The sequence below is a fragment of the Monocercomonoides exilis genome, assembly GCF_001643675.1.
Source record: "Monocercomonoides exilis strain PA203 chromosome Unknown scaffold34-1095894, whole genome shotgun sequence".
Classification (NCBI taxonomy): domain Eukaryota; phylum Preaxostyla; order Oxymonadida; family Polymastigidae; genus Monocercomonoides; species Monocercomonoides exilis.
In genome coordinates, this window is record NW_027150579.1 from 93649 (window position 1) to 115060 (window position 21412).

Here is a 21412-nt window from a genome sequence, read left to right on the forward strand (position 1 = left end):
TTAATATCTGTTTTTTCCTTTAATATTGATACCCATAACAAAACATTCATTCTTGCATTTTAAATTTACTGTTTTTTCTGTGTTTATGGCTTTAATGAATTTGCATACAGTCAATAGCAAAATTTACTTTATTTTTTTGAGCATGCAGCATCAAAAAAGAAAGTATATTATTTGACCTTCGTTGGTAATTCACGAAGGAGAAAAATGTGCAATTATGAAAGCCGGTTCGGCAAATGACAGTTATTTGATGGACGTTCAACACGCCAGAAAGTGTTTGGAAGACTACAGAAATCCAAAAATATTGCGATTCATTTCGTTTTGAAGGAGTGATTTTTTACCAATTTCATTATTTGAAGCCGTACCAAGCAGTGTTGGATGCAAAACGAACTTGTTTTCTGACTTGAATTCTTTTTTCCAAAGATTCTTTTATAACAATAATATGTTCATCGAGAAAAGAATATATTGCCAGAAAATGGAAAAGAATAACAACTTGGTTTTTGAAACTAAAACTGAACGAAAAGCAAGTCCTACAGCAGTGAAAGCAGCAATGCCAAAAAGCTCAGATGGTCTGGAATTTTTCGTTTTTTTCAAAAATGATATTTTGTAAATTTCCTTCAATGAGACATCAATAAACCTTCAATGATACAATGCTTGATTTCATTTAAATGTGAAGCAAAAAAAGGCTGGAATTCAGGAAAAGCACTGAATCACTTGAGCATTTATTTAAGAGTAATGTCTTCGTTTCAATTGATTTTTACATGCAATTGCCATTTTGCAACACAATCAGGGAAGCTTGAAATCAATCCTTATCGAGGATTCCAGAAAATTTCAACAAAAGAGAAGCACAAAGAAGGATTGACCGAGGAATCTCTGAAGCAAAAACAATTTACACTTTGATGGGACGGAAGATAATCAAGAATAAAGATTCAGCTTGTTGGGAATGTTGAATGACTCAAAGATGAGGTTTGATTGACAAAAAAAGGAGGAAAAGGGAATAACAAGGGCTATCCAGTTGACAAACAGACAAGAAGGAATAAAAACGATGAACATGAAGAGTGGAATGCGAAATAAATAAATAAATAAATATTTCAATGGTTGCTCGAAAAGATGGAATCAAAACAAAGCTTGATTTGATTTAAAATATTTTGAAGGAGAAAAAGCAAGAAATATCACAAAATAGAAACACTTCTCGCAATGTTTTCGAAGATCAACTTGCATCAGATGTTTGTATTTATTTTTGTCCATATTTATTTATTTATTCTTGATATATTATTTTCCATTTCCATTTATTCAAACAGAAGAAATCAGTTCATTTTTATTCTGATAATTTATACCCAACGCCAATATTTCCTTGAAGATATCCAAATTGAAAATAAAACTTTTATATGTTCATCGTTTTTTGGGGTGTTTGCGAAGACAAAGCGATTCAAGGATTGAGAAAAAGAGGAAAACATGTGAATATTGTTTTTAAAGAGTGACTATGAGACTGGTTCTGAATATGACTTTTTTTCAAAGTTATTGATTCAGAAAATGGAATCTGAATGAGAAGAGTTGTTATTGAAAAGGGAATAATAATATTTTGCAAATGCTTCTGCTATAATGGTTTTCTACAACCCATTATCATCTTATTGAAATGATTCCTTTTGTTTTGGTTTTGTGCTTGAGTTTATCATTTTGTGGCAATGATGAAAATGAAGTGCTGCGCAACGGAAAAGTCACCTTTTGTATTCCTGTTGCGAAGAAGAGTGATGCCTTGGCAAATGGAAGTATTGTTCATGTACTCGGTAAGATTTACAATTCAACTGTTAAATTGAAGGGAATATTGGTCGAAAAGCGCGACGGCTGCTTGGCATTCGATATCTTCACAAGATCGCTCCTTGTTGTTGAAAACAGTCAACTTTTGGAAAAGAGTGATTCTTATCATCATTATGTCAAAAATGAAGGAACATGCGAAATGATCAATACCTCCTTGAATTTTGAATACAAAGAAAAAAATGAGTTGATGAAAAGCGTTGTGCAGATGAATGCTGAAGATTCATTGTTGCTTGTGAGAAAATGTGTTTGGAAGAATATTGCATTTTGTGGGAGTGGAAGCCTTTTGAGAGAAGGTTCAGGATGTTTTGAAGGAATTAAAAACTGTGAATTTGTGAATATCACAAAGAAACATAGCGAAAGAGAGACGAAGCAAATTGAAAAAGAGCTGATGATGAAAATGAGCGTTATGGAAGATTGTCAAGTTGAAAGTTCAATGAATGTGCTTGAAGGAGGGATTGTGAGCGGAACGGAAGGATCTGTTTTCTTTTCCTGCAACAATTGCACATTTCTTCAAAACGAAAGAACGAATCGGAAAGTTAAAAATACAGAAAGAAATTCAACTACTGAGACACAGAACTTCATGAACGCTGAATGGAATGGATGTTCTGCTCCATGTGGTGGAGCACTTTATGTGCATGATAATTCGAATGCAACGCTGACTGTTGAGAATTCATCTTTTGTGAAATGCAAAGCAACTTCAACGAGAGGAGGAGGAATATTTGCTCTGAACATTGGAGAATGTTCTGTAAAGCATTCCTCATTTATTGAATGCAGTTGTATAATCACAGATAACTATGGGGGAGGTGGAGCAGAAATAGAAGTGATATCTATTCAAGTCTTTTTTGAGAATTGCTTTTTCAAAGATGATATTTCAGGGGACGATGGAGGTGGATTGGGAATTTGGAGTTCAAAAACAACAAAAACAAATGAATGCATTTTGGATTGTTCATATATTAATTGTGCTGTGCTTAACAATAGTTATTCATATGGTGGAGGACTTCTTCATTGGAGCCCAGTTGATAAAATAGTTACTAGAAATTGTTTATTCCAAAGCTGTGATGCTATTTATTGTGGAGGCGGTGTCGCAATGAGGGTTCAGACTTTTGGAGGAGATATGTTATGGTTTTGCTTTTTTCATAATAACACTGCCAGTTATGGTAATGACATTAATGTTGTTGACGACTACTTAAACCCACAGACTATTTGTTGCTATTCCACACGAACCGAAGGAATTAGGTATTTTGCAGAGGGAGATAAAAGTGAATGGCTTCCAAATGAAGGAGGAAGAAGCAGATTCGTTTCTTCGAAGGAGATTCAAGCCAATGCAAAAGACACATTCAGCTGCGGATTGAATGAATCCTGTGCATGTTTGACCATTAGTCATTGTCTATCCCAAATGATTGTGGGGTTTGTGGAAGAAATCAGGGTGCTAGCTGGAATGGTTGTTGAAGGAAAAGGAATTGATGTTGGAGGGAAAACGATCTCTGTAAATGGAGTTTCATCATCTGGGTCTGCCATTGCAACAAAATTTGAGGCAAATGGGTTGAGTCTGTTTTGCGTTGGAACAGGAGGATTGACTGTGAACGATCTGTCTGTGATTCACAATACATCGTTTGAAAGCAACAAACAATGCAGATTGTTTGAAGTTCAAGGATGTGGATTGATAGATGTGAAGAAAGTGAACATATCCATGGACTCTGCTCATTCAGAGAAGAGGTGTATTCAGAACTCACTCGTGAAACTGGAAGAGGGAGAGTTGAAGATGAAAGATGTGATGTGGGAACAAACATTCAGCTCCACAAGTTTGATATCACTTTCTCAGGAGACAATGATTTCGTTGACTCTGGACAACTGCACATTCACCAACATTGTGAGAACAACAGCTGGATCATCGATGATGAGCGTGGGTGAAGGGTTGTATTCAATAACTTTAGAAGGATGCACGATTGATGGTTGTGGAAGTGATGAATCTAAATTTGGGGGGGAAATGATGATTGAAATGGGAAGTTGGAGTTCATTGACGATAAGTGGAGGCATCGTGAAAAATTGTTTTGCTTCGATCACTCAAGGGAAAGGAGGTGGGATTGGGTTGAAAGTGAGAGATATAAATGCAGAGTTTCTTATTTCACCGGCATTTGAAGGGAACAGGGCCAAATGGGGAAGCGGTATTTTTGTTGACTCGATTGATTTGGAATCAACAGCAACAAGTGGGAAGATCACTTCATTGACAGCTTCAAATCCGTTGTTGGATGAAATTCGAGGATTCGATAAAGGCGATGATTCAATTCCGATTCCTTTGTGCGCTTATCTGATTTCAATTCCAGATGAGATTTATGTGAGCAATGTTGATGCATTTAATCACTTTCTTTGTGGATTTGCTGAATTTCCCTGCATGATTCTGAAGGACTCACTGGAAAGGCAAGAAGAAGAAAAGAAGATTGTTGTCGATGGGATGATTGAAATGCAAGATAAGCTAATATTCGACTCCTTCAAGCACATAATTAGAGGGAAAGATGAAAACAGTGGATGGAAGGTGAGCAATGATCCGAATAGAAGTGACGGAAGCATGATAACAGTCAGTACAAATACGAATATGAGTTCACTTGTTTTCTCTGTTCCATCTGCTCTTCCAAATTACGAAGCATTCTTCTGTTCCACCTCACAGTTATTTTCGCTTGATGGCTGCTCACTGACATTTCAAGACTCACAATCAGAGTTATGTTATGTGTTTTTGTCGGGAACAGCAGGTGAGGTTTCTGTTTCATCGTTGAATGTTTTGTCCTTGACCATTGGCAATTGTCCATTGATTTCTCTTGATGGAAGCAATGCTGCTGGCACATTCACATCCATGAATATTGAGGATATTTGCTTTGAAACAAATGGTGTTTTGTTTGGGGTGGCTAATGGAGCATCTTTGATAAGTGAAGATTCAACACTTTCAGTGAAAGCATTTTCACAAGGAGATTTACCATCAGGATCTATTCGAGTTATTTCCTCAAATTCAGCCATGATGCTAAAGTTCACAAACAATACAATGAGAGGTTTCAGAGGAATTGAAGGAAATGGAGGGGCAATCGAATGCACACTTGTGAGGGATTGCTCTCTGGAAATAGTCGGAGGGATGATGAGAGGGTGTGAGGTTAATGGAGGAAACGGAGGAGGGTTGTGGGTTGAGATGAAAGAAGGATCATCATTCACTGTGGGAAACCTGACAGAGGCAGACTCAGCAAAAACAACATCTTCAAATGATGAATATGATTTATTTCAACTTGTGGATTGCAAGGCAAAGCGAAACACATATGGAGAGCATGGATATGGAGGAGGGATTTATCTTCATTTGGATGATGGAGCTCAGTCATTCATTTTGGAGAAAATGTCATTTACTGGATGTGATGCTCAAGAAGGGAAAGAAATCTTCATCAATGCAAATGATCTTTTGAGTGCGATTAGCAGAAGCTCGATTGAATTTGAAGTTGATTTGAATAACTTCACAAAATTGAATGGGTTTGAGAGATCAACATCAAGCGAGACATTTGCCATTCCACTGGTATTGTATCTGTGGAACAACTTTTCTGTGCAAGCATTTGTTGGAGGATCATCGAGCCATGATTTTTCGAAGTGTGGATTTGAAGAGTTTCCATGCTCCACAATCACGAAGGCAGTGTCAATCTATTTTGAAGGGAAGAAAAAAGATATCTCAATTATTGAGCCATTAACCATAAAGGAGGAATTGAGCTTGAGTACAGATGAATGGAGTATCAAAGCAAAGGACAATGAGATGAAATGTGGTGTTGTTGATCAGGCAGAAGGAGCACAAAGTGGATTGATAGAAAGCTCAGTCAGTGTGTCTGTGACAGGCGTTATTTTTTCTTTGATGAAATCTCTGACCTTTCATGAAAGTGTGTTTGAGTGCTATTCAGGGAAGCTTACACTAAATGAATGTGGGATGGAAGGAGGCTCTGAGGCTATAACAACAGTGTTTGTGAAAGCTATTGGAGGGGTTGTGGAAGTGATTGAGTTTGGATCAAAGAATATGAAAAAATGGGATACGTCGTTTTTCATTGTTGAGGGAAGCGCTGAAACTGTGCCTTCACTAAATATGACGAAAAGCAATTTTGCTGAATTCACATTTGGCGATGGATGTGTTGTTGAGAGCTGCAATGGAAACATTGAAGAGATGTCAGGATGCACATTTTCATCGATTACTCGTTCGAAGGGAAGTGGAGGGTGCATCAGCATCACGAACAAGAATGATAACAATGGAAGAAATTTCAAAGTGGAAATAAATGACTGCACATTTGATGGATGCGCTGTTGAAGAAGAGGAAAATGAGATTGGAGGAGGTGCACTCTTTTGTGAGGCATCTTCGAAAACGAATCTGCTTATTAACGAGTGTAAGCTTTATGGTTGCACAGCACCATATGAAGGGGGAATTGCTGGATATGGAGGAGGGGTGATGTTGAACATGTTAAATGAAGAAGAAGAGGAAGCGTTTGTGATATCCTCACCAGCTTTTTCTTCTGACAAACCAAACAATGCAAAATATGGGCAGGATTTGTTTATTTCGTCTCCATCGCTCGTCAAGAGCATCAAGAACGAAACGCTGCAATTTGTGAAAGATAGACTGGAGAAGCTGACAGAAGATTCGATGAGAGGGTTTGATGGAGAAAACAGGGAGTGTGCAATCCCACTGATCTATTTCTGGAAATCTGTTGGATCTAGTGTGTATATTGCAGAGGAAGGAAACAATGTTGTTGTGTGTGGGTTGTTGGAGTATCCATGTAGGTCTATTGATTATGGGATGAATCGGATAGACAGTTCAACAGTTGAGCAGATGACGATTCATGGAGTTTGTGATGTGATGAGTGTGATAGAGATGAGTGGGATGAAGCTGGAAGGAACAGATGGAAAGTCGGACAAAATCCGATTTGTTCAATCAATTAAAGAAAATGGGAATGCTGTTGTTGAATGCAAAGGAGTTGTTCAATTCAATGAATTGGGGATTCTGATTCCCAGTGCCTTTGATAATGGAGCAAACATCCTCATCCGGACAGGTTCAGATGTAGTCAAAACAAGTATTGTGAGTTGCACAGTTCATAAAATTGAAAATGTGAAAGATGAGGCGTCATTTGTTCTGATCAGTGCTTTGAAAGGAATTTTTTCTATTGAAAAGACAAACATTGTTGGATTCTCAACGATGCATGAGATAATGAGCACATCAGCTGATTGTGTGACAACCATGAACAATGTGATATTTAAAGATATTTCATTGGGCGGGAAAAGTGCAATTATGATGAGTGAAAGTGTGATTTCTGGATGTGGAAATGATTATTCAGAAGAAATGTGGAATATTCTATTTGAGCAATGCACTTTTGTGAATGTGAAGAACAATGAAGCAAGTTACCCTTCGTTGTTTTGCTGTGATATTTCAAATAAAATGAGATTGAAAATGGATAATTCAACAATTGATGGGTGTGGGTCGACAAGTTCAAATGAAGGAGGAGGAATGTTCTTCCTCCTCAATGAGAGGGGGAGATTGGAAATGAATCACACAAATGTGACAGAATGCTTCTGCTCGAACACTGGAAGAGGAGGAGGATTGTTTTTGAAATCACAGAGTGTCTCACAGGAAGCATTGCCATTTGTGCTATCGAACATCACCTTCCGAGGGAATGTTGCTTCAAAGGGGAGAGATGTGTTTGTGAAGTGCACTGACCTTGACTCACAGATAAGTGAATCTCAATTTTTAATTGATTTCAGAGAGCCATTTGTGAAGGATCAAGCGATTTGGGGATGCACAGCAGACAATTATGGGGCTGAAGAGGATCTTCTGAAGAGGGTGTTTGTGTTCAGGAGCGAATTCATATTTGTTTCATCGATTGTGGGGAACAACAGCAACAGCAAACAGTGTGGAGAAATGAAGGGTGCATGTTCATCGCTGTATGTTGGGGTGAGCCACATCATTCCCTCAAGCTATTCACAGCTGTATATTTGGAATGAAACGACTTTAACTGATTCGTGCTCTGCTCAAAAGGTGACCATAAAATCGATGGAAGCGAACAGAAATGCAGAGATAAAAGTGATTGAGATCAACTTGGCTGGTGAAGGAGCTGTGACAACTTCTGAGTTTGTTCGATTTGAGAATATTTCATTTGGTTTTGGTGGAATACAGAATGTTGCCTGCTCGTGTTTATTACATCAGCTGAATGGATCTCTTATTCTCGAATCTGTTTCATTTCAATCTGAGTGGAGAACAACAGAGAATTCACAGACCATTTTTGATTTTTCTCTGATTATTGTTGAAGAAGGGATATTTGAGGTCGATAAGTGCAATATTGGTCATATTGGTTTCTCGAAGCCTATGTTTCAGATATTGCATTCAGAAATGGCAACATTTGAGGATGTGGGAGTGGATGATGTGGATTGCAAAAGTTCGATGATTGAATGCGATGAAAGCGAGAATTTGGGCATCATAAAGTTGAAAGCATCTAATATCACCCTGCAAGATAAAAGCCTGTTGGCATTTGAAAATATCCATTCATCTCTGTTTGTTTCATCATTGGTACAATCGTCGTTCACAAACATCAGCCGATCAACTTCTGGATCAAGCATTATTTGCACAACACATCCAATGAGTGGATTTGAGATTCGTAACTGCTCTTTCCATGAATGTGTGTCAAAATCGCTTAAAGGGAGTCAAGTGGCAATAGCAATGAGTGAGAATATTTTGATGAAGTTGTGCAAGTTTGAAGGAAATGCAAATGCTGATGCAGAATTGAATGAAATAACTAATGAGATCTGTCGGTGGAATGGATCTGTTGTTGATTTTTCGAACTGCTTCGTGATGATGAAAGATACAATAGTTTGTAATTCCTCAAAAGGAGGAATGAGTGTAAGTGAAGGATCAACAATAGTTATTCAAGAAGGAAGATTTGAGAACAACAGCCCATCCATTGAGAATTATCCATCGGTGCGGAGAAACATGTTGTGTTCTGATTCAGCTGAGGTGAATATTATGAGTCTGAAGGGAGGAGATGGAGTGTTGCCAGATTCATCGATGTGGATTCTGAATGATGGATGCACACTGAAGGGGATTGTTGAGGAGCGAGCATCACCATTGTTCATCCCAGTGCTGGAGGATATTTCTGTGAATGAAAATGGAAGAAATGCCATGATAAAATTCAAGGGCACTCTTTTTGTGCCATGTGACTTATCTTTCAGAGTTGTGCATAAAACAGGGGATGTGGAGGTGATTGAGACATATCCTTTTGAAGAAGACAGTTTTGTATCAGAAACGGAAGTTGGTGGGATGATTCCATCAGAAAATATTTCAACGATTGCAGGCGAAACGGAGGTGTCTGTGATGATATTGTATGGAAAGCAATTGGCTGCAACTTCTTCTCAGATACTGAAGAACAGAACAGAACCAAAGACAGGAATTGATAAAGTGGTTGAAGGAGGAAAGGAAGGAAAATTCTCATGGATATTGATTGTTTGCATTGTAGCTGTTGTAGTGCTATTAATTGTGTCGATAATATTCATTGTTCGATGGAAGAAGGTGAAGAATGAAGCAGAAGACTTGAGAGAGATTGTGAATGATAACATCAGAAAAGATCCGAAGGCATTTGAGATGGTGACGATGGAGATGTCACCAGAAGAGCAGTGGAGGAGAGCAGAGAGGGAGGCTGAGAAGAAGAATGATGAGAGGATAAAGAAAAGGGTGTATGAGAAAAGTTTGGGACATTCCGAGTCATCAGAGCATCTTCTCTCTGAGAGTGGATCAACAGAATACATCTTGGGAAGAGATTCAGACAAGATCCCTCAATGGATGCTGGAGAATGTTGATGAGGAAGAAGATGATATATCGAGGAAGAAAACACCATCACCATCCATTTCATCCACTTCAACCACGGACACATCAGACACAGAATCCACATTTGTTCGTGGGGAAGATTTATGTCCAACCACCTCATCGATGTCGAATCTGGTGGATGCAATGGCCTGCTCATCGCCACATGAGAAGCTGATCGTGGATTTGAGAGATTCGCTGTTCATGCTTCTTCATGGGAAAAATGAGAAGAAAGAGATGGCAATCGGAACTCTCCAGGAGAGGGAGGTGACGGCTGCTCAGATCCTGTTCTGGGTGGCCAATCTTGCACTCCACTCGTTTGATGAAATGAACAATCCACTTCAATCTCTTACCAATCTGAGTCCACACATTGTGCTGTTCTCAGAGCACATGGTCATCTGCATTGCCCTCCACTCCGAATGCTCTTCTTCAGATTCTGGTTCATCCTCCATCTCTTCGTCAACTGTTGTCACATCAACAAGTGATGATGATGATGACGACAGAGATTCTCTGCCCTCATCGGCATTTGAGGATGAGGAAGACAACAGGAAGGAGTGCATGAGGTGGAAGGCGCCAGAGCTGCTGAATGGAACAACGAAGCATGCGACGAAGAAGACGGTTGTGTTTTCTGTTGGGATGATGGTGTGGGAGTGTGTGACGCTGCAGATCCCGTTTGGGGAGTATTCGGGAGAGGCAGCAGGGAGCATGATTGTGCGAGGAGAGAAGGTGGGGATGGGTGTTGCGAAGGGGTCGCGTGTGAGAGGGGTTGTGGGTGGGTGCCTGCATTATGAGGCAGAGGATCGGATGACGCTGGGAGATGTGAAGCGGGAGCTGATCAAGCTGTTTCCTCCGGGTGCAGCAGTGCTCACGATGACAGATGCGATCGGGTACGAAGAGGAGTCGGAGGAGGCCTGCAGCACCAGCATGGCCATCATGGCCAGTGGAGCCAGCATGACCAGCACGACATGCATGACAAGCATGACAGACATTGGCAACAGATCCAGAGACATGAAGAAGCCAGAGGAAGTGAAGGATGAGGCGAATGGCAAATGATGAGGAGATCAGATCAGAAAAGAGCAGAGCAGAGCAGAATAATGAAATAAAAAAATCAGACAAGAGAAATTGGAGCATTCATTGGAAAACTTTGAACGTGTTCAACATTTTTGAACAGCACAGAAATAGAGTTGGTTTTGAACAGAAAAAAGATAAAGACAATGAAAAATGAAAAAGAAAAAAAGAAACCCTGGTGCAGACAACACAGTGGCCATTGGAGGACGAGTGAAGCCAGAAGGCTTCTCTGAACCCGTGGGAGCAATGATCGGTTGTTGCCCATTGTGTTGTGGATGCTTGGCCAGGTGCATGCTGCATGGTGCATGCTGGGAAAAGCGGCAATGCCCACATGGCCGAACACTGATCAGCACAGCATCGCTTCAGACAAAACATTTCATATTCCATTTTCAGTTGTTGTTGGAATAACTTTTTCTTTCTTTCTTTCTTTGAAAAAGAAATAAACAATTGTTCCACTATTAAATGCAATTAATGTGAAGTTTTGGTTCAAAAAAAATTATTATTAAATAAAAATTAAAATAAAAATATCGAGTTTATTTATCTCATAAGATTATTCACTCATCAAGAAATATTGAAACTTACAATAAAGAAGAAAACACTTTTCAAAAATAAATATCCACATTGATTGAGAAACAATATAAAACATTATTGCATTGGAATATTCTTCAAATATTGGTTAAATAGAAATAAAGAAAACAAAAAAAGTTTCTTAGTCAGATGCAAAAGCTTCAAAACCTCACATAAAATTCATGAACGATCTCTAAATTCATTAATTGACATCATTCATTGAAATTAAAAATTGAAAAATTATTTAATTAAAAACATGATACACACAACAAGAAAGCAATCAATCAAACAAACATTTCTAAAAAAATAAACCTTCAAGCTTTTAGAAAATAAAGTCAAAAAATATGTTATCTATAACTCGCAAATTACATTATGCTTAAAGCTATGTAAAGCATATTCATATTCAAAGTAACAAAGATCTAACATTGCAAAATGATTGCTTTCCTTTAACCTTTTTTGAAAAAAGTCAATATTTCTTTCTCCAGAGTCACAAAATAGATTCTGATTATTGCATTTTTTCTCATCTTCAGAATGAAGAATATTCTCGTTCTTCAATTTGTTTTCTTCATTGCTCCATTGAAGCGGTATACTTTTGCCTTTTTCAGATTCAAAATTGATAAAACGTGAAAACAATTTTGTGTTGAAAGATAAAGATTCTTGCTTATATAAATGCTTTGCACAGAAGTCAATGGTACAAATGAGAGGTTGCAAGATTGAAATTGACTGAATCAGAGACCGAAGAAGGGATGAGTTATTAGCATGTGAAGCAAGACGTACAAAAAAAAGAGGCATGAAAAGCTTTGAAAGAGGGTCAAAAATTTTTGACTGATAATCCAAAATGCAAACTTTTGTGCGATATTTATTAATTTTTTGAATTGAAGATATTTTATCGTAAAAGTCAAATGGAAGCTTCCCTTTTTTATTTAAAATATGGATTCCATTTCCATCTATGAATGAATATCCAAGCGGATCAATCTGCTCCAAGAAGCTTTCTTCAGCACACGTGATACCCCGATGAACAGAATCTAGAGGTTCTGAATACTTCAGAGGTATATAATCTAACAATGATCCGATGTGTGATGAGATTGAATAAGCATATGTTGAAAACAAGAAAGAGTAACTAACATGAGGCTGAACAATGGAATAAACTTTTTGTTCAGTTGGTTGCAAAGAAGAGGTAATTAATCTGCAGCAGTATGTTCCATATATCATTGCTAACACACGATTTAGCTTTTCTTTTTGTTCAAACTTCTTTATTCTTCTTTTCATGATTGCTTGAAAAGTCTTCGTTTGCGAAATATATGGAAGAAGATAATTTATTTGCGAACGAATTGCATCAAATTCTTTTCCCTCATTTTCATTGTTTTTGCCAAACGCAACATGTACAAAGTTTTCACTTTCTTTTTCAAAGAAAATACAATTGAATTCATTTTTCATGTTTGAATGTATGTCTTTATCACAACAATTGGTTTTTCTTGGAATATGTTCTTGGCTGTTGTGATAGCATTGATGCACTCTTGAAAATGATCTTTTTTGAATTAAAGACTCCAATCCTTTCGAAAAACTCTTGGTCTCAGCCGACGATGATGTTTCATCACCGCTGCATTCAGAAGTTGACGAGTAATCAGTCGAAAATGAACACTGAGAAGAGGAAGAAAAATAGGAAGAAGTAGAAGTAGTAGAAGAAGATGATAATGAAGACGAATGATCAAATGAAGCAGAAGTATTATCAATTGAATGAGAGAGCTCGCTTTCAGAATTATAAATATTCTCACTTGATTGAGTAAATGCACTTGCGGCATCACTTGAAGAAAGCACAGAAGAAGAAATCGAAGAGTCAGTTGAAAACGATGATTCTGATAACTCTTCTTCATCTTTTGTTCTGTCTAGATCATTTAAATGCGAAGAAGGAAAAGACAGAGATTGTAAATGTAATTTATATCTTGCAGAATTCGAGCCTTCAAATTGCAATGCATTCGTAACTCGACTTTTGTGAATCTCTCCTCGATGGAAATACGCTCCATTTGATCCTTGCTTCATTTGAATGGGAATTGAATTTTTGGAAACAGATGCAAAGCTTTTATTTCTTCCTTGAACGAAATGATGCATTTTTTTTGAATTTCTTTCCAAAATCTGAAAATGCTTGGAATGAGTGTTGTATTTTGAAAATGCCCCATTTTTCTTTACTTTTAATTTTTCTTCAAAATCATCATTTTGAGATTCCGAATAAAAAAGACTTGAATTTTTATCCAAATTTTCATTGGATTGCCTATTTCTCCGTATTGAATCATCCTTTTTGTTATCTATCTTATTGAACCTTAATCTTGGCCTTCCTTTTTTATGAATAATTCTTCTATGTTCATTGCCATTTTCATCATCATCTTCTTCTCCTCCTTTATCGCTATTTCCATCATTTTTTCTTTTGCGACTCTGAAAGAGCTGACTCCATTTGCTTCCCTGTGAAGCCATAGCTGCTGCTCTTTCCACATCTCCCATCAAAAGGATGATCAACGACATCATCCCATTCATTCGCAATCTGCTTGATATTTGCAGAGCCAATGGAAGAACCCTCAAACAATAAGAATGTGTAGTTGATTTAGAATTAGATGAGAGATAACAAGATGCTCCTTCAAAAGAAGCAGGAGTCTTGAAGATGTTATCGCAACCCATCTGAATAGAAGGGATGCTTTGCCCATTTACCGTAAATACTGGCATTGCCAAAAATAAAAGTTGATGAACAATTTCAGGATGATCTGGAATAATTCTGGATTTAAGAACAAAAATCAGTTCATTATACCTATTGAAACGGGTGAGAAGCGCAATGTAGAAAAGTGAGAGGAGGAGAAGGCAAGAAGAACCTTGGGAGTTCGATAAAAGCGGAGTGTGATGAACTGCACAGAAATACACACGAAGGAAATGCAACGTTGACGCCAAAAGAGGAATAATGCGAGAAGAACGAGAAGAATTTGTCTTAAAAGGAAAAAACGAGTGTTCATCGAATATTATCGTTTGATTTTCTCCTGAATTCCTTTCAGCTTCAGCTTCAGATTCTTCTTTTGCTTCATGCTTTCTCCAAACATCACACAAAGAATCGAAGATGTCATTTGGAGTAATCACAAACTGAAGCGCCTTTTCCAGAAAAGGAGATGAGAAGAAGTTCACCACATCGTTTGAGGAAGCGATTGTATTTGCGCATTCAGAAGGTGGTGAATGAGTCACTGTTGGAGAATCATTTTCTGTTGTGGACTGGCATTTTTGATCACTTTTGGAAAAGCAATGTGAATCTGGATCTACCTGGTCATCTTTTTGTGCTCTTACAAAATTTGGAGAAACTTTCTCGTCATGTGCATAAATCTCTTCCTTTTGATCGATTTCTAAGTTATTCACATCAGTCCTTTCTTCACTTTTACACGAAGATGTAGCAGTTTCCTTGTTAATTTTATTGTCCATTTCCCCTTTTTTTCTTTTAATTTCGGCATCTTCGTCGAGAAGTTCCTTGATAATCCACAAATACACTGGAGAACGAGGAAACGAATATGCAACTGCAAAACGGCTTTCAGATGCCGAAGAATCGATTGAAGGAGAATCAATGCAATTTTTTGGTTTATCAATTCCAGATGATTGAATGTCATCATTTTGTGTTGAGACTTTACTTATTTCTTTGCAAGTATTCAAAATAACTTGATGATTGACAACATCAACAGGAAAAGAAGCTGGAAACAGAAGAGACTGCCAAAGTTCGTGTGAAGGAAGCGTTTTTGTGTCCTGCATTCCAAAGAAGCTGTCGGACAGCCTCAGAGGAGACGAAAACTCGCGACACGATTTCGCTTTGTTGTTGAATGCGAAAGAAGAAAAAGACGTATGTTGAGAAGATAATGTTTCCTTTCCGATTTCATTTTCTGAAGATAAATTCGATTTCAAAGGAAAATCGACTGAAGAAAAAGAAGCAGGAAGTCGCATGCGGCACTCTGAAATCACACAGCGAGAAAGAAGCTGAAGAATTGGAGAAAAAGACGGAGGATGAGACGAAGGCAAATTGGTATGAACAGACGATGACGATGACGATGACGATGGTGATGAATATCCTTCAATTGGATACTTATGGCTATGATCTGGAGATAGGGCAATATTTGATGATTGCTTTTGAGGAGTAGAAGAAAATGAAGAAGAAAACAAAGATGGCAAAGAAAAAGAATGAGTTGGATTTGTAGGAAGTGGCAATAATAATGAATTCTGGTGTTGATTCAGAAGTTGAGGAGCAAATGTCAGAGATGTTTGAGTTTTTGGAGAGGAAGATGGAGAAGATGGAGAAGATGAAGAAGTAGGCGCTGATGAAGAGAAGAAAGAAGAAAAGATAGGAAAAGGAGGTGAAGCTGAAATTGGTACTGCTTTTACCAAACTTCCATTTTCAAAAGATTTCAAAATAGGTTCATTCTTATGTGTCAGCAAGCCGTTTGGAGAATAATCTATGAAAGGAGGTGGAGCAACTGGCAGATGAAGAGGCGTGGAAGGTGTGAGAGGAGAGCAATTTGCCGACATATTCACTTCTGATGCATTGCTGGCAAAAAACGAAGAGGGCTTTTCATCTTCTGAAGATTCAAGCATCACCCTTTTTTCGAAGGAAGTTAATTTCGAGGGAGAAAGAGAAAGCGTGGGCGAAGAAGTGAATGCAGTTGGAGAAGAGTCGAGAGAAGAGCACAAACGTCGGTTGTGAGAAGAAGAAGAAAGCGAAGAAGAAAATGAAGGCGAAGGGGAGGAGGAAGGTGAAGGAGAAGGTGAAGGAGATTGTGACTGATCGAATAGAATTGGCTCGTTTGTGAGGGAGGACATGGAATCTGATGATTCAGACTCTGAAAGTGCAGATGGATCTAATTCTGGACTGGTTGCATTTTGAGAGTCAAATGAATGAGGCATATCTGTTTGCTGGTTGGGTCGTGCCTGCTGTTGAGATTGAGGGAACATCTCGATCAAATTTGATTTATTGATATTCTTGCTTGGCTGGCTTAGAACTTCTTGTTGATCACCATTGGAGTTGTGTGATTGGTTATATTCAGATCCAGATGATTCAGAAGGATGATAGACAGTTTTGTCTGACAAAGTTGATAAAGCCAAAGGCTGAAAAGAACAAGAAGGCTCTGGAGAAGGGGAAGTTCCAGGAGAAGAAAGTAGAGGTGACAACGAACACGAAATTCCACTTTTTCCTAACAAAGACGATTGACGCACGAAATACAAATCATTAGAATTTTCAGCATTTTGGTTTGTTCTTTCATTTTCTTTTTCTTTCTTTCTTTCTTCGTTTGAGTCAAAGCCGAAAGGTGCGATCTCCAGTTTAAACTGGACTGATTTTGGGAAGCATTTTCTTATTTTGTCAGTTGGAGTCATCATCCAAAGATATGATAACAGATCATTTCCAGCTATTCCATAAAGAGAAGAAATCGAAAGCTTCAAATTTTCGTGTGAAAAATTAAGTTTTTCATTTGAAGAGAACAAATGTTTATGATCTGAGTCAAAATCATTGGCTTTTCTCGATTTTGACAGATTCTTATTGCTGTTCCGAATTTTTCTCATCTGTCGTCGTATGAATTGTTTGTATTCTGTTTCGGTTGTGCCCATGGAGAGAAAAGAGGAGAAGCGAAACAAAAACATTTCAAACATTTGGATTAAAATCGAAGGAGAAGGAAGGGCAGTTGTCAAGATATGAACTGGCTCCTTATAAGTGAATGCTATTTGAGGCTTTTGCTGATCGTAATAACATTCTTTCTGTTCATTTGATAAGAAGTCATATGAAAACGTAGAGTTTCTATCGGAAGAATTATCGTTTGGCGCTGAAAAAATGGACAGACTTGGAGGTAATAAAAGCGGAGACACAGCCGCTGCATCCATTTTTGAGAGCGTTTTATTTTGTTCTGGACATTTTTGTGATTGTTGATTGAAAGAATTTTTCAAGTTTGCTTCTCCTGCACATTTTTTGTATTCTTCATCCTTAAGTGAATATCCATTATCTATTTCATTGTATTCCTCTTCTTCTTCAATTTCATATTCTTCCTCTTCTTCCTCTTCTTCCTCTTTCGCCTCTTCCTCTTCTTTCAAAAAAACTTCACAATTTGTATTTATTTCTTCTGTTGTTTCATCAGAAACAGACTTAGCTGACATATCTTTTTTATTTCCTTTGATTTCATCATTTTCATAATCACAAGAATTCATTGCATTAAACAAAAAAGAACCTGTTTCAAATGAATTTGAAGAATTGAGCAATGCGAATGATGCAGCTGACGTCGGAATATTTGTATTTGTCGCTGATAAGAAGAGCGGAATCAACTGAAGAAGCGAAACTTTGCCAAAACTGCGATGAAGCAAAAAAGACAGCGAAAAACAATCGCTTTTAACGAGAGAATTTGAAGAAGGATAATTTTTGTCGGTTTTTTGTGTTGATTCGGATGTGGATGAATCAATTTCTCCGGTTGATTTGAAAACTGACAGCTGAGTGGGGATTTTGAAAGAATTAGAATTAATCAATGATGAGGAAGAAAAAGAGGAAGATGTTGAAGACTTTGATTGCAACTGCGCTAACATGTTGCGTTTCTGATCTGTATTTGCCATGCTCGCAAAAAGTACTTCACGAGACAAATAATTTTCGTTCAACATAAATTCAAAAACTTTTATGTGATGTTTCAAAGAAATTGAAGTTTCATTCAAGTTGTTATCTGTGTGTTGCTCTTCAATTATCCATTGGACAAAGTTACCATCCTCAAAATAAGAATTGTTTATTCGAATTTTGTTGTTCTTTTGTTTTGCATCGCTTGAAGTTCGAATAATTCCATCTGCTAAATCATTTCCATCTTCTTTAGAAATTTCAATTTCCTTTCCTTTTTCTTCCTCCAACTTGCTTTTAGAATGTTCTAAATCATCTTCATTGGCTTTTTCAGTTTTATCCTCCGCTATAAATTCATTATCTTCTTCTTCTTTTATTTCTTTTTCTTTCAGGCATTCATTCTCATCGGAACAATCACCATCCTTTCCATTCAGAATATTTTGTGTTTTATCATCCAAAACATACAATTTTGATGAATCCTTTTTTGGAATGTTCAGCACATCCACAATCTGAACATAATTTTTATCCAACACCAAAAGCAGTAAATTATCCTTCACTGCAAAATCGATCGTTTTCCAGCCAGCTTTCGGCAGTTCGATGAAAAAGGGTGAAACATTATTGCATTGCTGTGTGGAGTTATCAGACGGATAAACAGGCAGTGGCTGAGAGGAAATAGGCAAACAGTCAAAAGTAGCATGGTTTGGGTCATCTTCATTCATATCAGCTTCTCTTTCTTTTTCCTTTTGATTTTGGCTAAATAACTTGGAATTCATTGCGGAATGCAACTTGGGCAAGTCATTTTGCCGGCGAAAAGAAAGTAAATCACGCTGTTTTAATTCTCCTAAATAAGAACTTTCATCTCTTAGAAACGTGCTCTCTGGCATCAAAGAAGAAGTCAGCCTGTTAAAAAGACTCTGATTGAAGAGATATGCAGAAATTGGCGTGTGAACTGCCGTTGTCGTCTTTGCTGGAATAGTTTGAGAAGAAAATGGCTGAGAAAACGAGGAACTATCTTGTTGGGGAAGATTATTAGCTTTGGCTATTTTTTCAGTCAACATGTTTTTTTTGGTTTTGCTTTCAGATTCATTCAAGATATGGGCTTTCGGATATTTTATTACTAAATACTTTCCTACAGTGGAATTCATCTTGCTTCTAATCTTTGCTTCTTTCAAAGCAATTTGCTTTCGTTTCCTCAAAATCGAAGATATTTCTGGCTTTCTCCATAAATTCTTGAAAAAATCTCGATAAACAGGGTGAATGAGGCAAAGCGGAAAAACTGGTACAGAAAACCTTCCTCTTTCTTTAACTTTTCCAGAAAACGTTTGAATTCCAACAGATGAAGACAAATTCAATGAGTTCAATGACACGTCCATTGAAGATGGCACGATGGAGTTCACGCTTCGCTTGTCTGAGCTGCTTTCAACAGACATGAAAGAAAACGAGGAAGAGTCAACGAGAGAGGATTGAGATGGTTCAGGCACTGATAAATTTTTCGCTTTTGGCAGTGCGATTGACTTCTTGTGAATGTACACGAATCCGTCTTCGCTTTGATGCTTTTCTTCTTCCTCCTCCTCCTCCTCTTCTTCCTCTTCCTCTTCCTCCTCTTCGTTGCTTTCTTCATCCTCCTCTTCTTCCATTTCTTCTTCTTCTTGTACCTCCTCCTCTTCCTCTTCGTCATCATCATCTTCTTCAGTTTCCTCTGCTTCTTCTTCTTCTTCATATTCTTCTTGATTTTCATATTCTTCTCCTTTTTTTATTTCGTCTTTGGCTTCATCTTCAGAAGTACAGCTTGTCTGATATCTCGTTTCTCTTTCTCTATCACTTTTTTTATTCTTCTCGTTTTTTCCTTTTTTCGATGATTTAATCAAATCGATGCTCAAACAAATGTTTTCATTGCACTTTGAATTCTGAAGAAATGAATAATTCCATCTTCCAAAGCAATCACAGAAATCTGACGCGTCAAGAAAAGGCGGAAAAGATAGAGAAAATGGCGAGGGATCTGCAAAAAGCGGAAGCGGCGGTGGAATGACTGAAGAAAACGATGGCAAAACAGGAAAAGAAGCAGAAGATGATATTATTTCTCTGTTTTGCGATGCAGTTGAATGAATATGCGTTTGATTTTCCTTTATTTCTTTCGCATTCTCAGAAAGCAAAGAGGCAGATGAGGTCATTCCGCTGATTGGAAGAACGCAAACGAGACCTGTTTGAGGGTATGGAATAAGAACATAAGGAACGTTATAAAGAAGAACGACTTTGCATGGGCAGCAGTGAGTGAAAGAAGAAGCAGAGGAAAACTTTTGTTCAGAAGTATCTGTATTTGAAGAAGGCAGATCGATGGATGGATCAGATGAATCCTGCTTTCTCATAATTGACTCGACAACTGGTAGTTCAAAGGGGATTGATAGAGAACAAAGATGACGAAGAGGAAATGTTTCTTCAGTTTGATGAGAAAATTCATCAGATTCCGATGAAGTTATTTCACTTCCAGGCATTAAGGAGCTTGTTGGCATTGCAGACGACAGCAATGAAAAATCGCAGTTGTTTGAATGTTCGCAGTAATCGTAGTCTTTTTGCTCATGTTTCTCCGAAGCAGCACATCGCAAAGGAGAAGGAGGGCACGGCGCAACCAAATTGCCTGCAGAATTATTTCTTTTGCTTTTTCTTGCGAAATCAATCTGTTTTTTGGAGTTAACATTTGGTTCCAAGTTGTTATTTGTAAGTAAATTAGTATTTGGGAAAATATGTGCATTTATTGAATGTGGAAGAACGAAAGAAGAAACAGATAAATCAGTGTGATTGTCTGTCTGGCGAGGAGGTGGTGGAATAGGTCGAGAAAAATCTGAACAGCAATACAAAGAAGAAGTCTGTGTGATTTGAGCTGCGACTCGCCGTGTTTCTCCGAAATGCAAAGCATCCGCTTTATTTTTGTAATTCGTTTTCATCTTTCGATCAGAAGGTTTTTTCGAAGACTGTGGAATGAACGCAAAATTTGAATGAAAGTTGTTCGGAATTGAAGGTGCATCTTCATGAGACAACGAAGAAGAAGATTGATGACTCGAATTGTTGGAATTTTGAAATGTTAATTGAGAAAAGGTTGAAAGAGAAGGTGTAGGTATGTAAAAAACGTGAAGAATGAGTTCCTGAAATGCAGTTTTTGATAAATGCAGGAATGACTGGGGCAAAGGTAATCTATAAATGGGTATTGAGCTCACAAATTTGTCTGTAACTGCCTTTGCCATTTGAGCATTCTTCAAAATAAACCGTTGATTATCAATGTCATTTGATTTTTCTGTTTTGTCCAGAAAATCTTTCTTTATTGAGTTATCTTGTTCTCTCAATTCTTTGGACTCACAGATATCTTTAACCAGAGTTACCCAACTTTCATTGGAGCTTTCTCCTTCTTTAAAATTATCCTTTTCACATTTGCTTTCATGACTAATCTCATCGGATTTAAATTGACTTGAACTTTTTCTTTCCTTTTTGCCTAAGATCTTCTTTTCTTTAGTAAATATTTCCACTTC

At 37.7% G+C, this 21412-nt stretch overlaps 2 protein-coding genes across 2 annotated transcripts; one reads left to right on the forward strand and one right to left on the reverse strand.

Moving 5' to 3' along the window:
• Positions 1–1633: 1633 nt before the first annotated feature.
• MONOS_6077 (uncharacterized protein) lies at positions 1634–11195 on the forward strand (the record flags this gene model as incomplete). Its single annotated transcript, XM_067876281.1, has 2 exons — positions 1634–8246; positions 9054–11195. 2 exons carry the CDS (start codon positions 1634–1636, stop codon positions 10715–10717), a joined length of 8277 nt encoding a protein of 2758 aa, XP_067724056.1. The 3' UTR covers positions 10718–11195.
• A 2887-nt stretch (positions 11196–14082) lies between these two features.
• MONOS_6078 (uncharacterized protein) lies at positions 14083–21130 on the reverse strand (the record flags this gene model as incomplete). The annotated part of the gene is made up of 2 exons (XM_067876282.1): positions 14083–14096; positions 14158–21130. 2 exons carry the CDS (start codon positions 21128–21130, stop codon positions 14083–14085), a joined length of 6987 nt encoding a protein of 2328 aa, XP_067724057.1.
• Between the last annotated feature and the right edge of the window lie 282 nt (positions 21131–21412).